This window comes from Chanos chanos, chromosome 5, assembly GCF_902362185.1.
Source record: "Chanos chanos chromosome 5, fChaCha1.1, whole genome shotgun sequence".
Taxonomy (NCBI): domain Eukaryota; kingdom Metazoa; phylum Chordata; class Actinopteri; order Gonorynchiformes; family Chanidae; genus Chanos; species Chanos chanos.
The window spans coordinates 8,607,214-8,624,348 of NC_044499.1; the positions used below are offsets into that span (position 1 = coordinate 8,607,214).

General features: G+C 37.1%; 1 protein-coding gene across 1 annotated transcript; it reads left to right on the plus strand.

The window, feature by feature from the left end:
• Positions 1-241: 241 nt before the first annotated feature.
• mrc1b (mannose receptor, C type 1b) lies at positions 242-15,563 on the plus strand. The gene is given in 30 exon segments (XM_030774591.1): positions 242-305; positions 766-1,149; positions 1,775-1,951; positions 2,230-2,385; positions 2,656-2,769; positions 3,049-3,177; positions 3,295-3,477; positions 3,977-4,134; positions 4,292-4,408; positions 4,551-4,666; positions 4,808-4,956; positions 6,108-6,307; positions 6,725-6,858; positions 7,223-7,295; positions 7,625-7,778; positions 7,937-7,986; positions 8,092-8,256; positions 9,287-9,348; positions 9,688-9,788; positions 9,978-10,120; positions 10,425-10,527; positions 10,824-10,966; positions 11,143-11,290; positions 11,811-12,040; positions 12,173-12,338; positions 12,657-12,812; positions 14,084-14,200; positions 14,570-14,728; positions 14,946-14,978; positions 15,271-15,563. Coding segments are annotated over 30 exon segments (4,377 nt in total).
• Positions 15,564-17,135: the final 1,572 nt, after the last annotated feature.

A 17,135-nucleotide genomic window follows, 5' to 3' on the forward strand; every position in this document is an offset into this window, starting at 1 on the left:
CAAGTGCTGACAACCAGTTCCCTGATCAGTAACATACATTCCTTCCCAGAAAACCTATGAAGAAAGTTCTCTGTTACATCATCAGTTTAAAGTGATATATAACATGATTTGTCCTCTGTGACCAGTCACAAACCCTCCTGAGGACAGTTCATCAGCATTCATGTGGCTCTCAACTTCTGCTGCATAAACAGTCAGAGTCTGAAAGTGTTTCACGAGTACAAGGGACACGTGGACCACAAGTATGAAAACAGTTACTGCGGTCATTGTGCTGCTGGTTCAAATCTCATACTGTTATTCTCAGTCAGGTAGGCTGTCAGTTATTTGATTTGATTTGATTTAATTTTCAGGAGGCAAGAAAATGTAAGATTTTGCTTCTCATACTTCAGCAGTGGTAGTTATTTCAACTATAAACACCATGTTGCTTATTTTAAGTGTTTCTGTCCCAACAGGGGTGAATATTTTCTCTAAGCTCAGCACTGGAATACCAAATTTAATAAATTAACCGATCACCTCAAACTTGAACATCAGCTATGCCTTTGTCAGTTTAAAGAACACTGACCTTTGAAAAAAAAACAAAATAAAAAAAAAGAACTATTATTTATTACTAGCAAGAACTTGGGTTATTGATTATTATAGAATACATTAGCCTATTTCATATAGTTATATGTGAACAAATTTAGTTTCTGACCTTAATTCATTTTCTTAATTTTAAATGTGTTCATTTCAAATGTGATTCCAATCTTCTTTTTTTGTGTGGTCTTGAAGAAAACTTTCAGATCTACAATGCTAAAAGCAACAGATGTCTATCGGAAAAATTGGAATCGCTTGTCACCTGCAACACTGACTCTCTCGGTCAGAAGTTCCGCTGGACATCCGAGGGCCGCATATTCAACGTCCGCCTAAAAAAATGTCTCGGTGTTGGGAGTAAGACCGAAGGTTCTAAATTACAGTGGTACGTTTGTGATGGTACGAGCAACCTCCAGAAGTGGGAATGTCAACGTGACAAACTGTTCGGGCTGAAAAATGAATCTCTGTTCATGTCCGTTAATGAGAGAGGGTTTATTTCACTGAGTCGGCAAGATACTGGAGAAAAGAGTGAATGGACAATACACGGGACAGAGGACAGCATCTGCTCTAAGACATATGAAGGTACATGAATGATGGTCTAAAAAGGCTCTGTGCAAAATCACCTGTAATAATCAGGGTTAGAGCTGTTTCTGAACAGTAGCAATTACAAAATTCAAACCAAAACCAATGCAGATTTAATGTTGCTTTATGCTATGTGCCAGTGTATACTCATAAACACATGCAAAGATACCAAAAATCGTAATTTAGACCTTGTATCATGTTGTATTTACAATAAAATACATGTGAAATCTCCTCTGAAGACTGATTAACATGCTGCTGTTTGACTGGAATGTTTTATGGTCACACTTCTCCATAGAGTAACAAGTGACCATCAGTCTGAAATTCACTCACTCTAAATAATTGTTCATAGCTCTACAACAGGTAGAATAGGGATGGACTTAGATGCTAAACTGAACTAAACATATTTAGCCGCGAAACATGTTTCTCTTACAAAAACTCATTTTATCTATAATAATTTTTAAATTCAGGTAAAATTTGCTAATACTTCGTAAAAATGTCTTCACAAATGTCTTCACTTCACAAAGCCTTGGATATTGTGTTCAGCTAAAGCGGAGCATGAAATAACAGTGGTTAAATGTAAAAGAGTAAGTCACGTATATCTTTGATGTGTTCTCTCCTTTGACAGAGATATACACAATAGAAGGTAACGCGTTTGGACAGCCATGCCATTTCCCATTCTTTTTTGAAAATAAGTGGTACGCTGACTGCACAACAGAGGGATCTACCATTCATCGTCTATGGTGTGCAACTGAGAGAAACTACAAACCCAACCAACGCTGGGGTTATTGTCCAACACCTGGAAGTAGGTGTGCTCTAACCATATTGCCTTTGGATCAAACTGATTTACACTTCAGTGTAATATTTTATTTGCTACATTTACTGACTAGCATTCTGTTTCCATCATATATAATTCGCCATTGCAAGTGAATCTAAATAGGAATATTTTTTTCTGAAGATTTAAATTAGCCAAAAGTTGGCGTCACTTTAGAGACTCACTTTTCTCTCTCTCTCTCTCTCTCTCTCTCTCTCTCTCTCTCTCTCTCTCTCTCTCTCTCTTTCTTTCTCTCTCTCTCTCTGCAGGTATAGAATACTGGAAGACAAATCCTCTGACAGGAATACACTATCAGATCAATCATAAGTCTGCACTTACATGGCATCAGGCCAGAAAGAGCTGTCTGCAGCAAGGCGCAGATTTAATGAGTGTTGTAGAACCTCACGAGCACACCTTTGTAGCAGGTACTGCCCTCTAGTGGAGAAGCACAGACCAATCAATTGTTAAAATATGTGCCAGTCGCCAGTATTAATATAACACCAAAATTAACTCAAGTTGAGATTGAATTTGCATAAACTTAAATCAGTAAACTTATTTGACTCACTCAATGCCACAAGTTTGCATAATGATATGATCTAATGTTCAATTTATGTTAAGTTCCAGATTTTAGCATGCACAATATGATTTTGAAGGAGCATGAATAAAATGTTAACCCCTTGTTCCTTCTTAACTAGGACCCACTCAACCTTTAGATGTGAAACTGTGGACTGGTCTAAATAGTTTGGATCTGTCAAGTGGTTGGCAGTGGAGCAATGGGCAACCTTTCTGCTACCTAAAATGGGCAGCAGGTAACAATGAAGAACGCTATTTTCTCTTTTATGTAAAGTGCCTCTTCAGATCATTTTCTTTCATGGCTAAGGATCCCACCAGACTCTAGCAAGGAATACATGTCAATCTCTAAAACAAAGTCCAATGTATACTTGAATGGAGAACAGCACTATTTTTTTGGTGACAGAAAACTAACTTCCCATTTACAGGGGTCTTAGTTGACTGTCTGTCTCTCTCTCTCTCTCTCTCTCTCTCTCTCTCTCTCTCTCTCTCTCTCAAAAATTCTTTTCTCGGTAAAGGGCAGCCAGAGTCTGCACCTGGAGCAAACTGTGCAGCCTTGGGCAAATTTGGCTGGCAAAGTGAAGTTTGCTCAAAGAGGCTTGGTTACATCTGCCAGAAAGGCAACACTTTACCCACTGTTTCACCAGGTAGCCTCATAACTGTGTCAGTTCTATTCTGTCTAATCATGTGATATGTAATCATTTTTAAATGTTTTTCTTTCTTTCTTTCAGTCAGAAATACCTTATTGTTCTTTGGCTTTTCAGAGGTTCACAAGGGCTATTGCAGCAGTCCTTGGATCCCTTATGCAGGACATTGCTACTTCCTCTATCGCGAGCAGAAGAAAACATGGCTGGAGGCCAAAGCTGCTTGTCTTAAGGATGATGGAGACCTACTCAGCATTCTCAACATAGAAGAGCAAGATTTTGTTATTTCACAGCTTGGATACAGTGAGTTTAAATTCTTATGAAGGATAATACAGTACAAGAGTGCCGAATCTAATACGTTGCATGGCAAAATCACAATTTATTGAATTACTACTAGTTAATTCACTGTTGCGAAGAGGTATTTGAAGGGATTCATTCATTCTTTCATTCATTTATTTGTTTACAGTTCTTTTGAACTTTTCACATTGGATTCTGCGTCATTTGATGATGCCTCTCGTCCCTGAATATACTGAGAAATTTTGAGTCAGTTATTCAATAGTGCCTCCTCTTTGCTTTGTAACTTCCTGAGAATGGTATAAACATCACTGATGTATCTATTGAACACTCTGAATATCCAGCACACTGAGGATGGCACACACACTTCAAATACATTTATATTGAGTGGATAGTGTGTGTAAAGAGACAGAGTTGTTTTAGGAGAAACACAGTGGACATGTTGTTTCAGGGTGTAGTAAACGTCAACTTCCATGGACTGAAAGATCATTGTTTCTCCCCATCGCAGGGTCGACAGATGAACTATGGATTGGCCTAAATGACCGGAAGTCTCAGCTGCTGTTTCGCTGGAGTGATGAGTCTGATGTCACTTTTACCATGTGGGACCTGAAGGAACCCAGCCACGGTGCTGGTCTAAAGAAGGACTGTGTCATTATTAGGGGGAATGTAAGAGACTGTTCTTCATCACAAAACTATCAGTATATAGCATATGCTGTAGCAGGTTATACTAATGTGTTTTCTTGCATGTCAATTGGAGTGCTCTGTCATGTGCTAAATGTGATTTACATGCAGAACAATCTTTTATTTTCCATCTCTCCATTAGGAGGGCAAGTGGGCAGACCAAGACTGTGATAAGGTTTATGGATTTATCTGTAAGAAAAGGGCACATTCAAATCCGTCCACTAATGACACCGTGGTCTCAAACCCAGGCTGCAAACCTGTGAGTGTTGCTTACAATTATGGTACACAGAATGGTACAATTATGGTACTCAGAAACCATACACACAGCAAAAATTTAGTTTAAATTAATGCTGGTGTAACTCATTTTCACGAATGACTTTTTTCTGCTTGTCTTACTCAAGGGTTGGACCAGGCATGGTTACTACTGCTATCTTGCTGGATCAGAGACAGAAACCTTTGACAAAGCAAAACAAGCATGTCAGAAAACTGGATCTTACTTGGTTGATGTACCCAGCAGGTTAAACTTCTTTTATAAACAACTTCTTCTATAAATAACTATAAACTAACTATAAATAGCTTGAGAATAAGCATTTTCCAGTTGTTCAAGCTGTAATTAACGTACTCTGTTGTTTTCAAATGTGACTTTTCCTTGTTCCAGAGTGGAAAATGCATTCCTTGTCAGTCTCGTGGGTACACGACCAGAGAAATATTTTTGGATAGGGCTATCTAACCAAGAGGACCGCTACACTTTTAAGTGGACAAATACAGATGAAGTTAAATTCACACACTTCAACACTGGAATGCCAGGTAGAGTTACAGATTTGACATCTACTGTAAGAGTTTGTTTTTCACATTTGTTTATATACTGAAATTGTAGACATAATGATAAAAAAATATTGGCTAAACTGTCAAACCCTCACATAAGTTACAGAAGTATATGCACACAATTTAGTTCATTTAACCCAAAGCGCAATTATTGTTGATTCATTTAGCTCTCTGAATATAAGAGTGACTGAGAAAGGCCTCAGAAAAATTTGCAATTGTTTGAGGGAAGCAAAAGTGCACAAAAGAGAGAGTTAGAGGGGGTAGAGAGAAGTTTAAAAGCCAAGCCAAGAGAACTAAGCATGGAGGATTCGTTGGGTCTTGTAATACCGTTACTGTTGAACATAAACATGCTGAGCTGAGAAAGGGCTGCAGTACAGGTTGTGACATGTTATTCCCATTCAGGCTGTCAGTAATGAGAATGCAGCCTGTGCAACCAAAGCCATCTGTTGGGAAGCTACTATCTACAACACAGAACACACATTCTTACATTTCACCGTAAATCCTGGTTTGTAAGGGCTGTAAACTAAAATCATGAACAGATATCGTTCTTGTACTCTATGGTCCAAATCTACTGCTCCGCTGTGAGGGGAAGTAAAAAAAACATCATGTGAGCTGTTTTTTAATATGACAGACAGAGGTTTACTGAGGTCAAATTAGCTACCAGGGTGAATTATACTTCAGTGAATATGGAATCTTGGGTGTTTCTGTGCAAGTGTCCACTGTTGCAGAAGGGAAATTATTCAGCTCTGTTCAGCAGTTAGAGATTTAATAAACAAAAACAGAATGCACATTGTGGCATAAGACTCATTGTGAAGCCCTGGTTAATTTACCACTCTTTGCTGAACACAACACCCTCTGTGTGAGGCTGTCAGATACAGTGGCATATTGACCCTAGTTTAAAGAACCAGTGAATATTTATGTTCCGATATAATTCTGGTAGCTCTGTCTTCTATTTTTCAGAGGAATATGAAATATAGGTGAGGTAATCTGATATTAAAATGCTATTTCGATTGTTTTCAAACAAATATTTAGTTTTGCTTTGCTTGGCAGAATGATCCAATAGTTGTAGGTATGGTGTTGATAGTTCACTGAATGACTGTAACCTAACAGCCGTTTTTTGGTGGGGACAACAGGCCAGAGGCAAGGGTGTGTTGCCATGACAACTGGAAGACTTGCTGGATTATGGGATGTGCTGAGCTGCACTAACAAAGAGAAATATATTTGTAAATACCAAGCTGAGGGAGTTTCAACAACACCTGCTCCACCAACAAGTCCTGCTCCAGCCTGTGCTGAAGGCTGGGAGCCACTCATAAACAGGGACTTCTGTTTCAAGGTAAAGCAGTAATGATGAAAAAAATCATGCAAAGTCAATTATATATATACTTTGCAGAATACAATAATGGTGATGATGATGATGACAGAACTTATTAGGACTCATCTAACAACATTGACCCATAGCAATAAGATGATTTTCCATTTTCATGACTTTTCAGAAGTTAGAGGGGCAAACTCTCTCAGTACCTTTAAAACAAGATTAAAGACTTATCCATTTTCTCAAACTTATGCATAATATAATTTTGATTTGACTTTGTTATAGACATGTAAATCCCTTTGAGACTATAAATAGTGATATTGGGCTCTAAATAAACATTATTATTATTATTATTATTATTATTATTATTATTCAATAATTTTGATATATTCATCATCGTATCGAGAAGCGTTTGACCTGCTCATTTCTCTTTTTAAGTTATATGAAAGTTACTATTCTCATGAGAAGACTTGGTTTGAAGCTCTAGATTACTGCAGAGCTGTTGGAGGTGACCTGCTCAGCATCCACAGCCCTCATGATAGACCTGCACAATATCCCTTTCAGTAAGACCAGTAATGATAATAACAGTGATAATGGCAAATGACACTTTTTATGTACTGTTTCAACACTTCTTTTACCTCACATGAATGCCACTCTAGGCTTACAGAATGGGTTTGTTTCAGCCTAAATGATTTAAAGAGATTTATTTCTGAAGTGTACACTCACCGTACAAAATGACCTACTCAATCAGTCATATTGTATAGAGGACAGCAGTGATTACTGGTGTAACCCTTTTTGGGTGGGTAGATAGTTCACAGACTGGCCCTCTAAGGTCTTCACACTGACAATAACAACACTGACATATTCATAGTTCTCACACACATATCACTGCAAATGACTCTCCTTTTGATGTGCTATGGCTCTGTTGTCCTATAGATCTGATGCAGCATGGATTGGCTTCAGTGCCCAGGATCCTAATGTTGGCTTTGTATGGTCTGATGGCACTTCAGTAAGTTTAGTTTCCATCTGACAGAGTTTTTGAATAGCTCAGATTTGCTTAATTACACCAAACTCTTTGAACACTGAGGTTTCGAAAATAAATCTATATTCACACTATACCCACATTTAACCGAAATAGATTTTTTTTTTCCATCTTTTTTGACACAAATTGGATTTGTGTAAAGGAGCGTGAAGAGCAAAAAGTCACATGGAGCATGCTTTTTTAGCATAATATGTAATGAGTAATGAGAATTAATTACAATCATCATTGCAACTGAAATTATGTAATTGATTAATATCACTGTATATTATTAATGATAAATCATTTGTCCAATCTAGTCTTCATATGAAAACTGGGCTCCTGGAGAACCAAACAATAAAAACAATATGGAATATTGTGTTGAAGTATACCTGGATCCATGGAAATACTGGCAATGGAATGACATTCATTGTGAGAGCAAAAAACACTTGTGGGTGTGTGAGATTCGAAAAGGTAAGGATTGGGGATAAATGGAGGAGGATAGTTATTACATCAGTTTACATCTAATGCCAAATGACATTGTGATAAATAATGAAAGACAGCTTAATGGAAAAGGAGAAGTTGTAGTTACTGTCAGAAGTCCCTTCCCTGACTCATATGTATCTTTGCAGGGTTAACCCCCAAAATACCACCTGAAGATAACACACCAAGTAAGTCTGATGCCAGATGACTTTTCTATATAGTGTTCTTTCTATTTTCAGGGTTTAATGTCGTCTTCTAGACGTATACTCAATGAAAGGGGGCATTTTTTCCTCATTCTACAGAGTACAATGTTACTGAGGATGGATGGATTGAATTCAAAAGTAATCAGTATTATTTTGGAGGCCATCCACGTGCTGCCATGGAAGACGCCCGTGCATTCTGTAATCAGAGACATGCAGATCTGGTGGTTATCAATGATGAAGAAGAAAGGATATTCCTCTGGCAACAGGTAAACCTGAAGCTGCAATTTAAGGACTGTGTTATATGATTTAAGAGAGTGAACTATATGTGGGGTTTTGAGGTTTAATTTGTAATCATGAAATATGGTTCCAGTGGAGTTCCCAATGACATTCCAGGCATTTTTTTAAAGTACACCTTTTTCCATTTTGATGTTTTTGGTCTTTAAAAGAGTGACCATTTTAAGTGTTCGAGGACTGTACACTCAAATGAGTCAGTGAGTAAACTGCCAAATCATTATGAAAACCATCGTAATAAATATGAAATGCGAATGAAATGACATTTTAAGCAGTTGGTAAATTAAAGTTCTTAACTACTGAAATATCCCCAGTCAACTTAAGCTCTATTTCTGCATGCACATGAATAAACATCCCTTGATGCATGTGATTCTGTGCTGTTATTCCCTAAAAGAAACAAAATACTCTAAAGCCGTCCTCTAATAGCTTTTTAACATTGGTTATTGCTTTTCAGCTTTGGTTCCTTTCAAAGTGACTTAAACTAAACTATAGGATGTTTTTTGTTACCAGTATTTCCTCAGGGGTCACAGATAGAAGATAAAATTGACTAACAACAAACTACCAGTGCTATAATTAAGCTTATTGATGCCTTTTTCTTCACAAGTTAATTATGGTGGTCCACAGATGAAATATCGAAGATTTTTGGGGTGATCTGGCACTGCTGCAAATTTCATGAGAGATTAAGGGGCACTGACTCTCAGCTCCTGTGGGTCTTAAGTTCATTATTCTGACACATAGCTATTAATATGTGAAATATCTCATTAATACTAATTACATGGAGGACACTGGAAGTCAAGGGCAACTGGACTGGACTTGTAGATTCTTGAAATGTTTCACCTCTCATCCAAGAGGCTTCTTCAGAGAAACATTGTCAAGAATCTACAACCAAGTCCAGTTGCCCTTGACTTAACCCTTCTTGGATAACTAGGTTCCGGATGACTGAGAATCTTCATGGAGATTAAATGGTATGGCTAGGCATTGCTTTTCTTCCTTTGTGTTTTTCAGCTCCAAAACTATTGGTCAGATTTCTATATTGGCTTGACAGTTGACCTAGATTACTCCATGCAGTAAGTTTTAAATTTCCTTTAGTATGATTATATAAAGAGTTATTTTTCAACAAAATAGTTATTATAAACTATGAAATGTGCTGTATGTAAAAAGCATACTAAATAAAACTGTGTAGTTCATACAACAGTGCATCTCATGTCCTGGAGTTCAGAGTAGATATTGTGAAGCTACCATTTATATGCTTTTTGATGTAACATTGAAAACTTAATGACTGGGCGTGTGCGATATGTATCATCTAAATTTTAGCTTTGGCGTGTATATATATATATATATATATATATATATATATATATACACACATACATACATACATACATATACATATTAATTTTGCTAAGGTGGATGGATGGATCTCCAGTGGTGTTTCAGGCTTGGGAGGAAGATGAGCCAGCCTTCAAAAACAACGATGAAACCTGTGTTAAGATGACACGCTCTCAGGGTAAATAATATTTAAAATATTAATAATAAGAAAAAGAAAAAAAGAAAGATCAATTTGAGAATGAAGTCTCAAGATGCTTTGTGCGAATTTTGACAACTGTTTTGACAAGCAACACGTAAACAAAAATGACTTTAGAAAAGGACTAGTTTCCTTTTCTTCCAGTCTACTGTAATCTGCATTTGTTCACAGGTGTTTGGGAGTTGAGCAACTGTGGTGAGGAATATAATTTCATCTGTAAACGAAGTGAGGCCCCCCATCCAAACGCCACCCTAGCACCAACACAAGCCCCTGAAGGTGGTTGTGGCCCAGGATGGATGAAGTTCCAGGGCAAGGTAGAAATGAATTTAAGAATTAAGAAGTTTCTCATAAACAATGTTATAAAATGATATTACTTATCGGGCTAATTTATTTGGGGCATTCACTTCTATGACTCTATCAGCACCAGTAATGACCATAAGATGTTATAGCTGTCATTACGATTTTAAAGATGGCACTGAGATGACAGGAATTGAAAAGATAAGTATAGATAACATGGTATTCAAACACCCCTGCTGGATTTCTTGAAACATATAGTTAAATAATACCATCCTCATATAAATAATCATCATATAAATAATACCATCCTGGTTTATTTAGTGTTACAAGATTGATTTGGACCAGAAAACATGGGGAGAGGCGAGAGAGAGCTGCCGAGACATGGGAGGGAACTTAATATCCATTGTCAATGAGCAACAACAAGGTAAAACACTGCTTATCAGACATCTGACTTCATTTGAAAGTAGCATTCATTTTAGACGGAACAATACTGAGTAAACAGCAGTTGCTACTGAACTGACTTATTTGTTTTTTTACCATAGGTGAAGGGGGGCAGTGTTGTTGTTTTTTTTGTGATAAGTAAATATTAGGAGCATAGATACGGTGGACTTCAATGAGACCTACTATGATCAAAGCATTTACGAAAAAAGAACAGCACGCTTCATCCCTGGATTTGAGACAGTGATTTGTGTGGTGGCACGTGCTTTTCTTGTTTTGTAGCATTTTTGACCACAAAGCTGCTAGGAGTACATACAGACGTGTGGATTGGTTTTACCGCTCGGACCTTTGGAAGATGGCTCTGGACAGATGGAAGTGCTGTGAAGTTTACGAACTGGGATTTGGGAGAAAAAGGGACATTTTGGGTGAGGATACAGCAAGAAGTGTCTTACATGGGACATTGCAATCCTGTAGGAAAAAATGGGCAGACGACTTGTGAACCTTTCAGAAAATTAAAGCAGACTAATACACAATGACAGATACACAATAGAAAAGATTATTAACTGAAATGTTGTCGTTTTCCTTGCATTGGCTATGGGAGTATGAGGTAGGGTGGTCCCAAATGCCTCTTATAACAACTGAGGATGCACATTGTGCCATCATGTTAAGCAAGAAGGACTCTGGAATGGGCAAATGGAAATCTAGGAACTGTGAGGAAACCAACAGCTTTATTTGCGGACGGCCTTTGAGTGAGTCTACATCATATCATTCTATGGTATTGCAAAATACAGTAATGACATCGACAAAGTTAAACGACCCAATTATGGAAGAGTTAGAATGTGTGATTTGTGTGTCAGTGTGGATTCAGTGGAGACCTGTGCAGTTTGTCACATCTTTACTTCTACATGTCCTTCTCCAAATATCTACATTATGGATACATCTTACAACTAGTTTTAACCTTTGTAACTTAAAGTATTGGTAGGAGTGGGAACCTTGTGACTGGTGGAGTACAGAGATGGTTATAGTTAAGAACACAAAATGAATTTCAAAATGTTCTGTTTCAGTATCATCTTAAAGAGATTGTTTCAGACGATTCCTATAATTCTCCATGCTACTTTTTGTTGTTTTAAATATATAATTATTGATTATTGATGTTGTTGTTGTTGTACTTGTAGCAAGACTTAGAGCTTAAATTAGTATAGAATTTGAGTTAGTATTAGAAGATGTATTTGGTTTAATTGTAAAAATGCATTTGCTGTCTTTATTTAGATCATTTAATTGAGCCAGAAACAACAGCTATACCCCAAAGTTTCATCAAATTTGGAAACGACTCTTTTAAACTGATCCTCACTAACCATACATGGAAGGAGGCCAGACAACTCTGTGAGAAAGAAGGAAGTCACCTGGCCAGTATCCGTGACCACCTTGCACAAGCCTACATTCAACTGCAGACACATAAAATGAATGAGCCAGTGTGGATTGGACTAAACAGCATTGAGGTAATTATTGCTGCAATTATTACAATAATAGGAGACAGAGAGAGAGAGAGAGAGAGAGAGAGAGAGAGAGAGAAAGGGAGAGAAAGAGATTTCATTTCCCTTTCAAAATCTTTGAAATGTTCTCATCAACAGACAGACGGTTTCTTTCGTTGGATTGATAACTGGCATCTGAACATGGCCAAATGGGGACCAGGTGAACCCAAACGCGACCACCCCTGCGTGTATGTGGATGTGGATGGAACATGGAGGACTGCCCTCTGTAATCAAACCTATCGTAGTGTGTGCAAAATCTCAACAGGTGAGATGTTTGGCCATGTGACAGTACATCATTAAACAGCATTAAATTTACTGCATTTTCTCACATCTAGTCAGCTATCAGATTGTATCACAAGTATGAAAAGGATTAAAGAAACAAATTATCACTGAAGAGCATTTAATCTAGTGTCTTTTGCAAGACAAGGCTTTTGTGTAAAGGAAAACTGGGTATAATAATGAAGAACCAAGAAAGGCATGGTTTGATTTGATAGATGTTGGATGCCCGTTAGTTCCCTCTGCTAAGTATGCCTTTGCACAGAACATGCTTTCATCAGCAGACTGTTTCTATGCATCACTGCAGATGTGGCCCCAACTGCACCACCCCAGTACCCTGGTCAGTGTCCTAAGGCAGAAGAGGAAGATGACATGACCTGGCTACCCTTCAGAGGACACTGTTATGCATTTGTGAACAAAGTACAGACATGGTCCAGTGCTTCTATACAATGCAAGATGTGGGGTAAGAACTGTGATTGGTGGAGCCACTTTTCTTTCAACTTTTTTCCTATGTGACAGACATATTGAAGTACCTAATTTACCTTGTATGTAATTAGATGTTGTAGTTTCTTTGTCTGGTGGTTGATGAGGTACTAGCAAAATGTGTGTTTACAATTACCTTGGTTTAGCAGTTTTTCTATTATCTAGTATAAATTACATGTACATGTGTAGAGTGTTGTCAGGTTAAAGAATCAATGGAAGTAGAAAGAGTGAATAGATAAGTACCTCACCACAACAGCACATAATTGAATGTAATAATGCAATAGTTACTTTTCAATTCTACCAAGAGAATTATTTCATTTTTTGATTCTGTGACCTTTGTTTTTCTGTGACTGTGAGTAATTAGTTGTTAACATCTCTAAACTTCCTGCAAATCATAAACAGGAGGATAAAAGCAAGAGAAGCAAAATTCATATCCTTGTACTTATGTTTGGTTACCTAAGATTTGGACCATTATTGAATTACCTGAGACTTCAGTCATAACTGAATAATGGCAACTGACATTGACGTTTACTCATAACTGACAGTTACTCATATTTTGATACTCTCTCATGCAATCTGGCCTCCTTATACTGTAACCTCTTTAGCATACATTTTTGCCTCACAATTTCTTTAAAATCCACAAGGCTAACTTTTGTCTCTTTACATGTATTAAGATCGACCATTTCTTTAGTCACTGGTAAATAGAATAAGCTTGAAAGTAAGGTAAAAGAAATCTGTTTAAACATGACTACAATAACCAAAATATTTCATAGCCAGTCTAAAACTAGTCACAAAACCACTGACAGTTCCAAATCTGACAGTTCCATACTCTGTTGTACGAGACTGTCAGACCTCTGCATATGTATTCAAAGTTAATCAAAAATGGTAGAATGCTTGCGTCAGAACAAGAGGCTTGAGGTGTCAAAACATAGCTTGTTCAAACTTCAGTTTCCATGAACTCAAACCAGATCTCAGTGCTATGGCATTGCTCCTGAGAGAGGTCAAACAGATTGTAATGACAGCATAAGACCAACCGAAGTTCAAATTTCCAAACTTGTATTATCTAGCGACTGTACCAGTACTATTCAGTTTGTACAGACCAGTTATTATCACTGCTATATACTATTATTTAAATAGTTCATAACAATTAATAATGTAATATCACAGAAGTGTCAAATTTAATGCTAAGTAATAACAAGTAGCAAGGTAATTTTGGTTAAAGAAAAGCATAAACTGAATTATCTTCACCAGGTGCATCCTTGCTCAGCATTGAGGATACAATGGAGGCTGATTTTCTAAAGAAAAACCTGGATGTTTACCGTGATATATCCAAATTTTACTGGATTGGACATTACAAAACCCACAGAGGTAAGACACAAATAACTACAGAAAACAAAAACAACAACAACAAAAAGAAAAATAAATATTAGTCATGGAAATGTTTATGGCGAGGCTCACATTCACATTTGATTTTCCAGTGATGGAAAAATTCCAATGTACTTGGGTAAACTGTTGACACATATTAATTTGTGAGCCCTGCATTCAGGGCTAAAATGTTTTGCTTTGCTTTTTATCTAGGTTAAAATGTAAAAACACACACAACATTTACTGAAGTATAAAACATTAAAATTAGGATAAGTGCTAATTGAGCCCAAGAAAAAGGAAAACTTCAGTCTCAAACACTTAATGAAGGTAAATCCACCGTATAGTGTTGATGTCTCTCACTGATCCATGCAGATCAGTGGCTTTGGCTGGATGACACTGTGGTGGACTACACTAACTGGGCAGAAGGAAACCCTACATATATGAAATGTGCTGCAGTTTCTTCCATAACCTCACAATGGCATTCTGAATACTGTAATGCAGTCCGACCATTCATCTGCAAAACAGCCAAAGGTACCACAATTTACAACAAACTCAGCAAAGCCTGGTGCAATCCTAAATTTGCTGTGTAGTCAAGCTTTGCATTATTGAAGACTGCAGTTTTGCTTTCTTGCCAAATAGTAACTTTTTTATGAAAGATGTACCATACATATAATTACATTAAGTGTTTTATAATTATTATATCATAACATTTTTTTGATTCCATATATCCTGTTTGTTCCTCCTGCAGCTCCAGTTCCTACACCAACGGTATACCACCCAGGTAAGTCCCTTGACCAATGCTGATAAGCATAGCACATTCTTTGATACCATCACATATTTACTTTATATTCCATTCGCAGATGTACACGAGATATTACGAGATATCCTCAGAATTTTCCTCACACAAATGTTCCTAAATTCTTTACACATCCTTTAAGTGTTTAACATGTTAAACATCAGATGTGATGACAATCTGGGTTGTGGACAAGGCATTAGCATATCAGACAAGTCTTTAATGATGTTATGTTCTGCAATGTTTATGGTCTTTTCATTATCCTTGGTGCTTTCCACAGACCCTGTTCCTGCTAAAGTGAGACAGGTCCATGGCAGTGTGGTGGCTGTCTGTATTTTTGCAGCGGTCATACTTGCAGGGGTTGGCGTTTTCACCTACTACAGAAAATCCAATGGTTTTGTTCCACTCACGTTTCAGAATCCCTTGTATTTTACCTCAATCAACCGTAACCCAGATGACATAGACAATGATGACAAAAAATTAGTCGACCACATGGGGATTAATGAACATTTAGACTGCGTTTCCACCTCAACTCCACAAATCGTTGTCAATGGAAATTCCCTTCTTGAATAAATTTTAGATCTTTTGCAGTATTTGAGTGTCTTATAACATGTAAGAAATTCAGAAGACAAAGATAAATTTGGTGTTTTGAGTTGTTTGAACTTCCAGGGATGCTGTCTGTGACAAACTACTGATTTGTAATTTTCATAATACAGAGAAATTCTTTGAATTTGATGTTGCTGTTGTTGTTGTTGTTCCTCTTCTTCTTCTTCTTGCCACAATCAGTATTTTTGTCTGATTTGGTTTTTGTATTTAATACTTTGTTTTTAATGGTTCACAAGCATTTCTCTGTGATTCCCTCATAACAAACTGTTTTGCAAACTGTTCTATCAGCATTCAGCTTCACTGATCCTCTGATATTATGGGTCTAACCAGTTTTTTTCATCTTATCAGTTACACCTGTTTTCCTTTAATTACCTGTATTATTGCTGTGTATTCGTACCCCTCGTGTTCCATTGTAACTTGGTGAAGTCTACTCATTGTCATGAGGGCTCTGAGTCTTTCCTTCTTTGTGTACACAAACATTGTTAAGCCTTCGTCATCATTGCTATACCTACCTGTCTTCAAATATGTTTTCTTCAAGTTCCTCCTCATCTTATTCCAACTCTTATAACCCCTTTCCGGAATAACTCCTAACTTCTGTTTAATAGAAAACACTGTTGCACAATGCACATGCATCCTCTCTCCTGTAGCCTCATTGACATATTCCCCCACTGTGTGTGTTCTTTTTTTTGAATGATTAATTGAAAGAGTACAAAAATGCAATAATATTTTAGGTCTCAAATGTGAAAGTTGTGTACTAGCTGTAGCGTCAGATGCTATTTTGTACATATGGATGTTTTGTCATCTTTGTTTTAACAACAAAGTGTTAAGTATAAATTCTCTGTAAAATAAACGTGGATCTTTTCAAATTGATTTTGATATTCTTTCATTTCTTTTCACCAGAATGTAGACTGTAATATAGGGTATCTCACGTTATGTTACAATGGCGGTGAAAGGTTTTGTTCATGTGAGTAAGGAAGTTGAAGATATCATGATAATGACTCGTATCTCTATTTGTGTTACTATGCACCCGGGGGATTTTATAAATATAATATTCCTAAGTAAAAGTCTGCCAACCAAAAGTAACTGAAAGTCCTTTCACTGTAAGGGGGAAGAGGAACTATATTGGGGAAATGAAAAAAAGACAAACCAAACCATTTATTTTAGCTTCTGCTATAATACCCTATTTTGTGCTATAATAAATAAGAGACTTTAATATATGAGAGAAACATTCAGAAATCCCTGTATACAAAGTCTGAACAGACAAACCAAAACATTTCAGAGAGCTAAAAGACCCCAGCTGAGCTCAGAGCAGTGTGTATTAGTAGATGTCAAGTGAAAAACTAGCTTGGATCAAACTTACCTGCACCAAGCTGGAAGACTATAAGACTTTGTGAGAACATTAAGACAATACCTATAAAATTCTTTTTACCAGGGGTGTCAAACTCAATTTGATCAAGGGCCAAATTGTAATTTTGTATCTCACCCACAGGCCAAGAAAAAAAACCTCCCTCAACAAAATAGACTAAACAGTGTTAATTT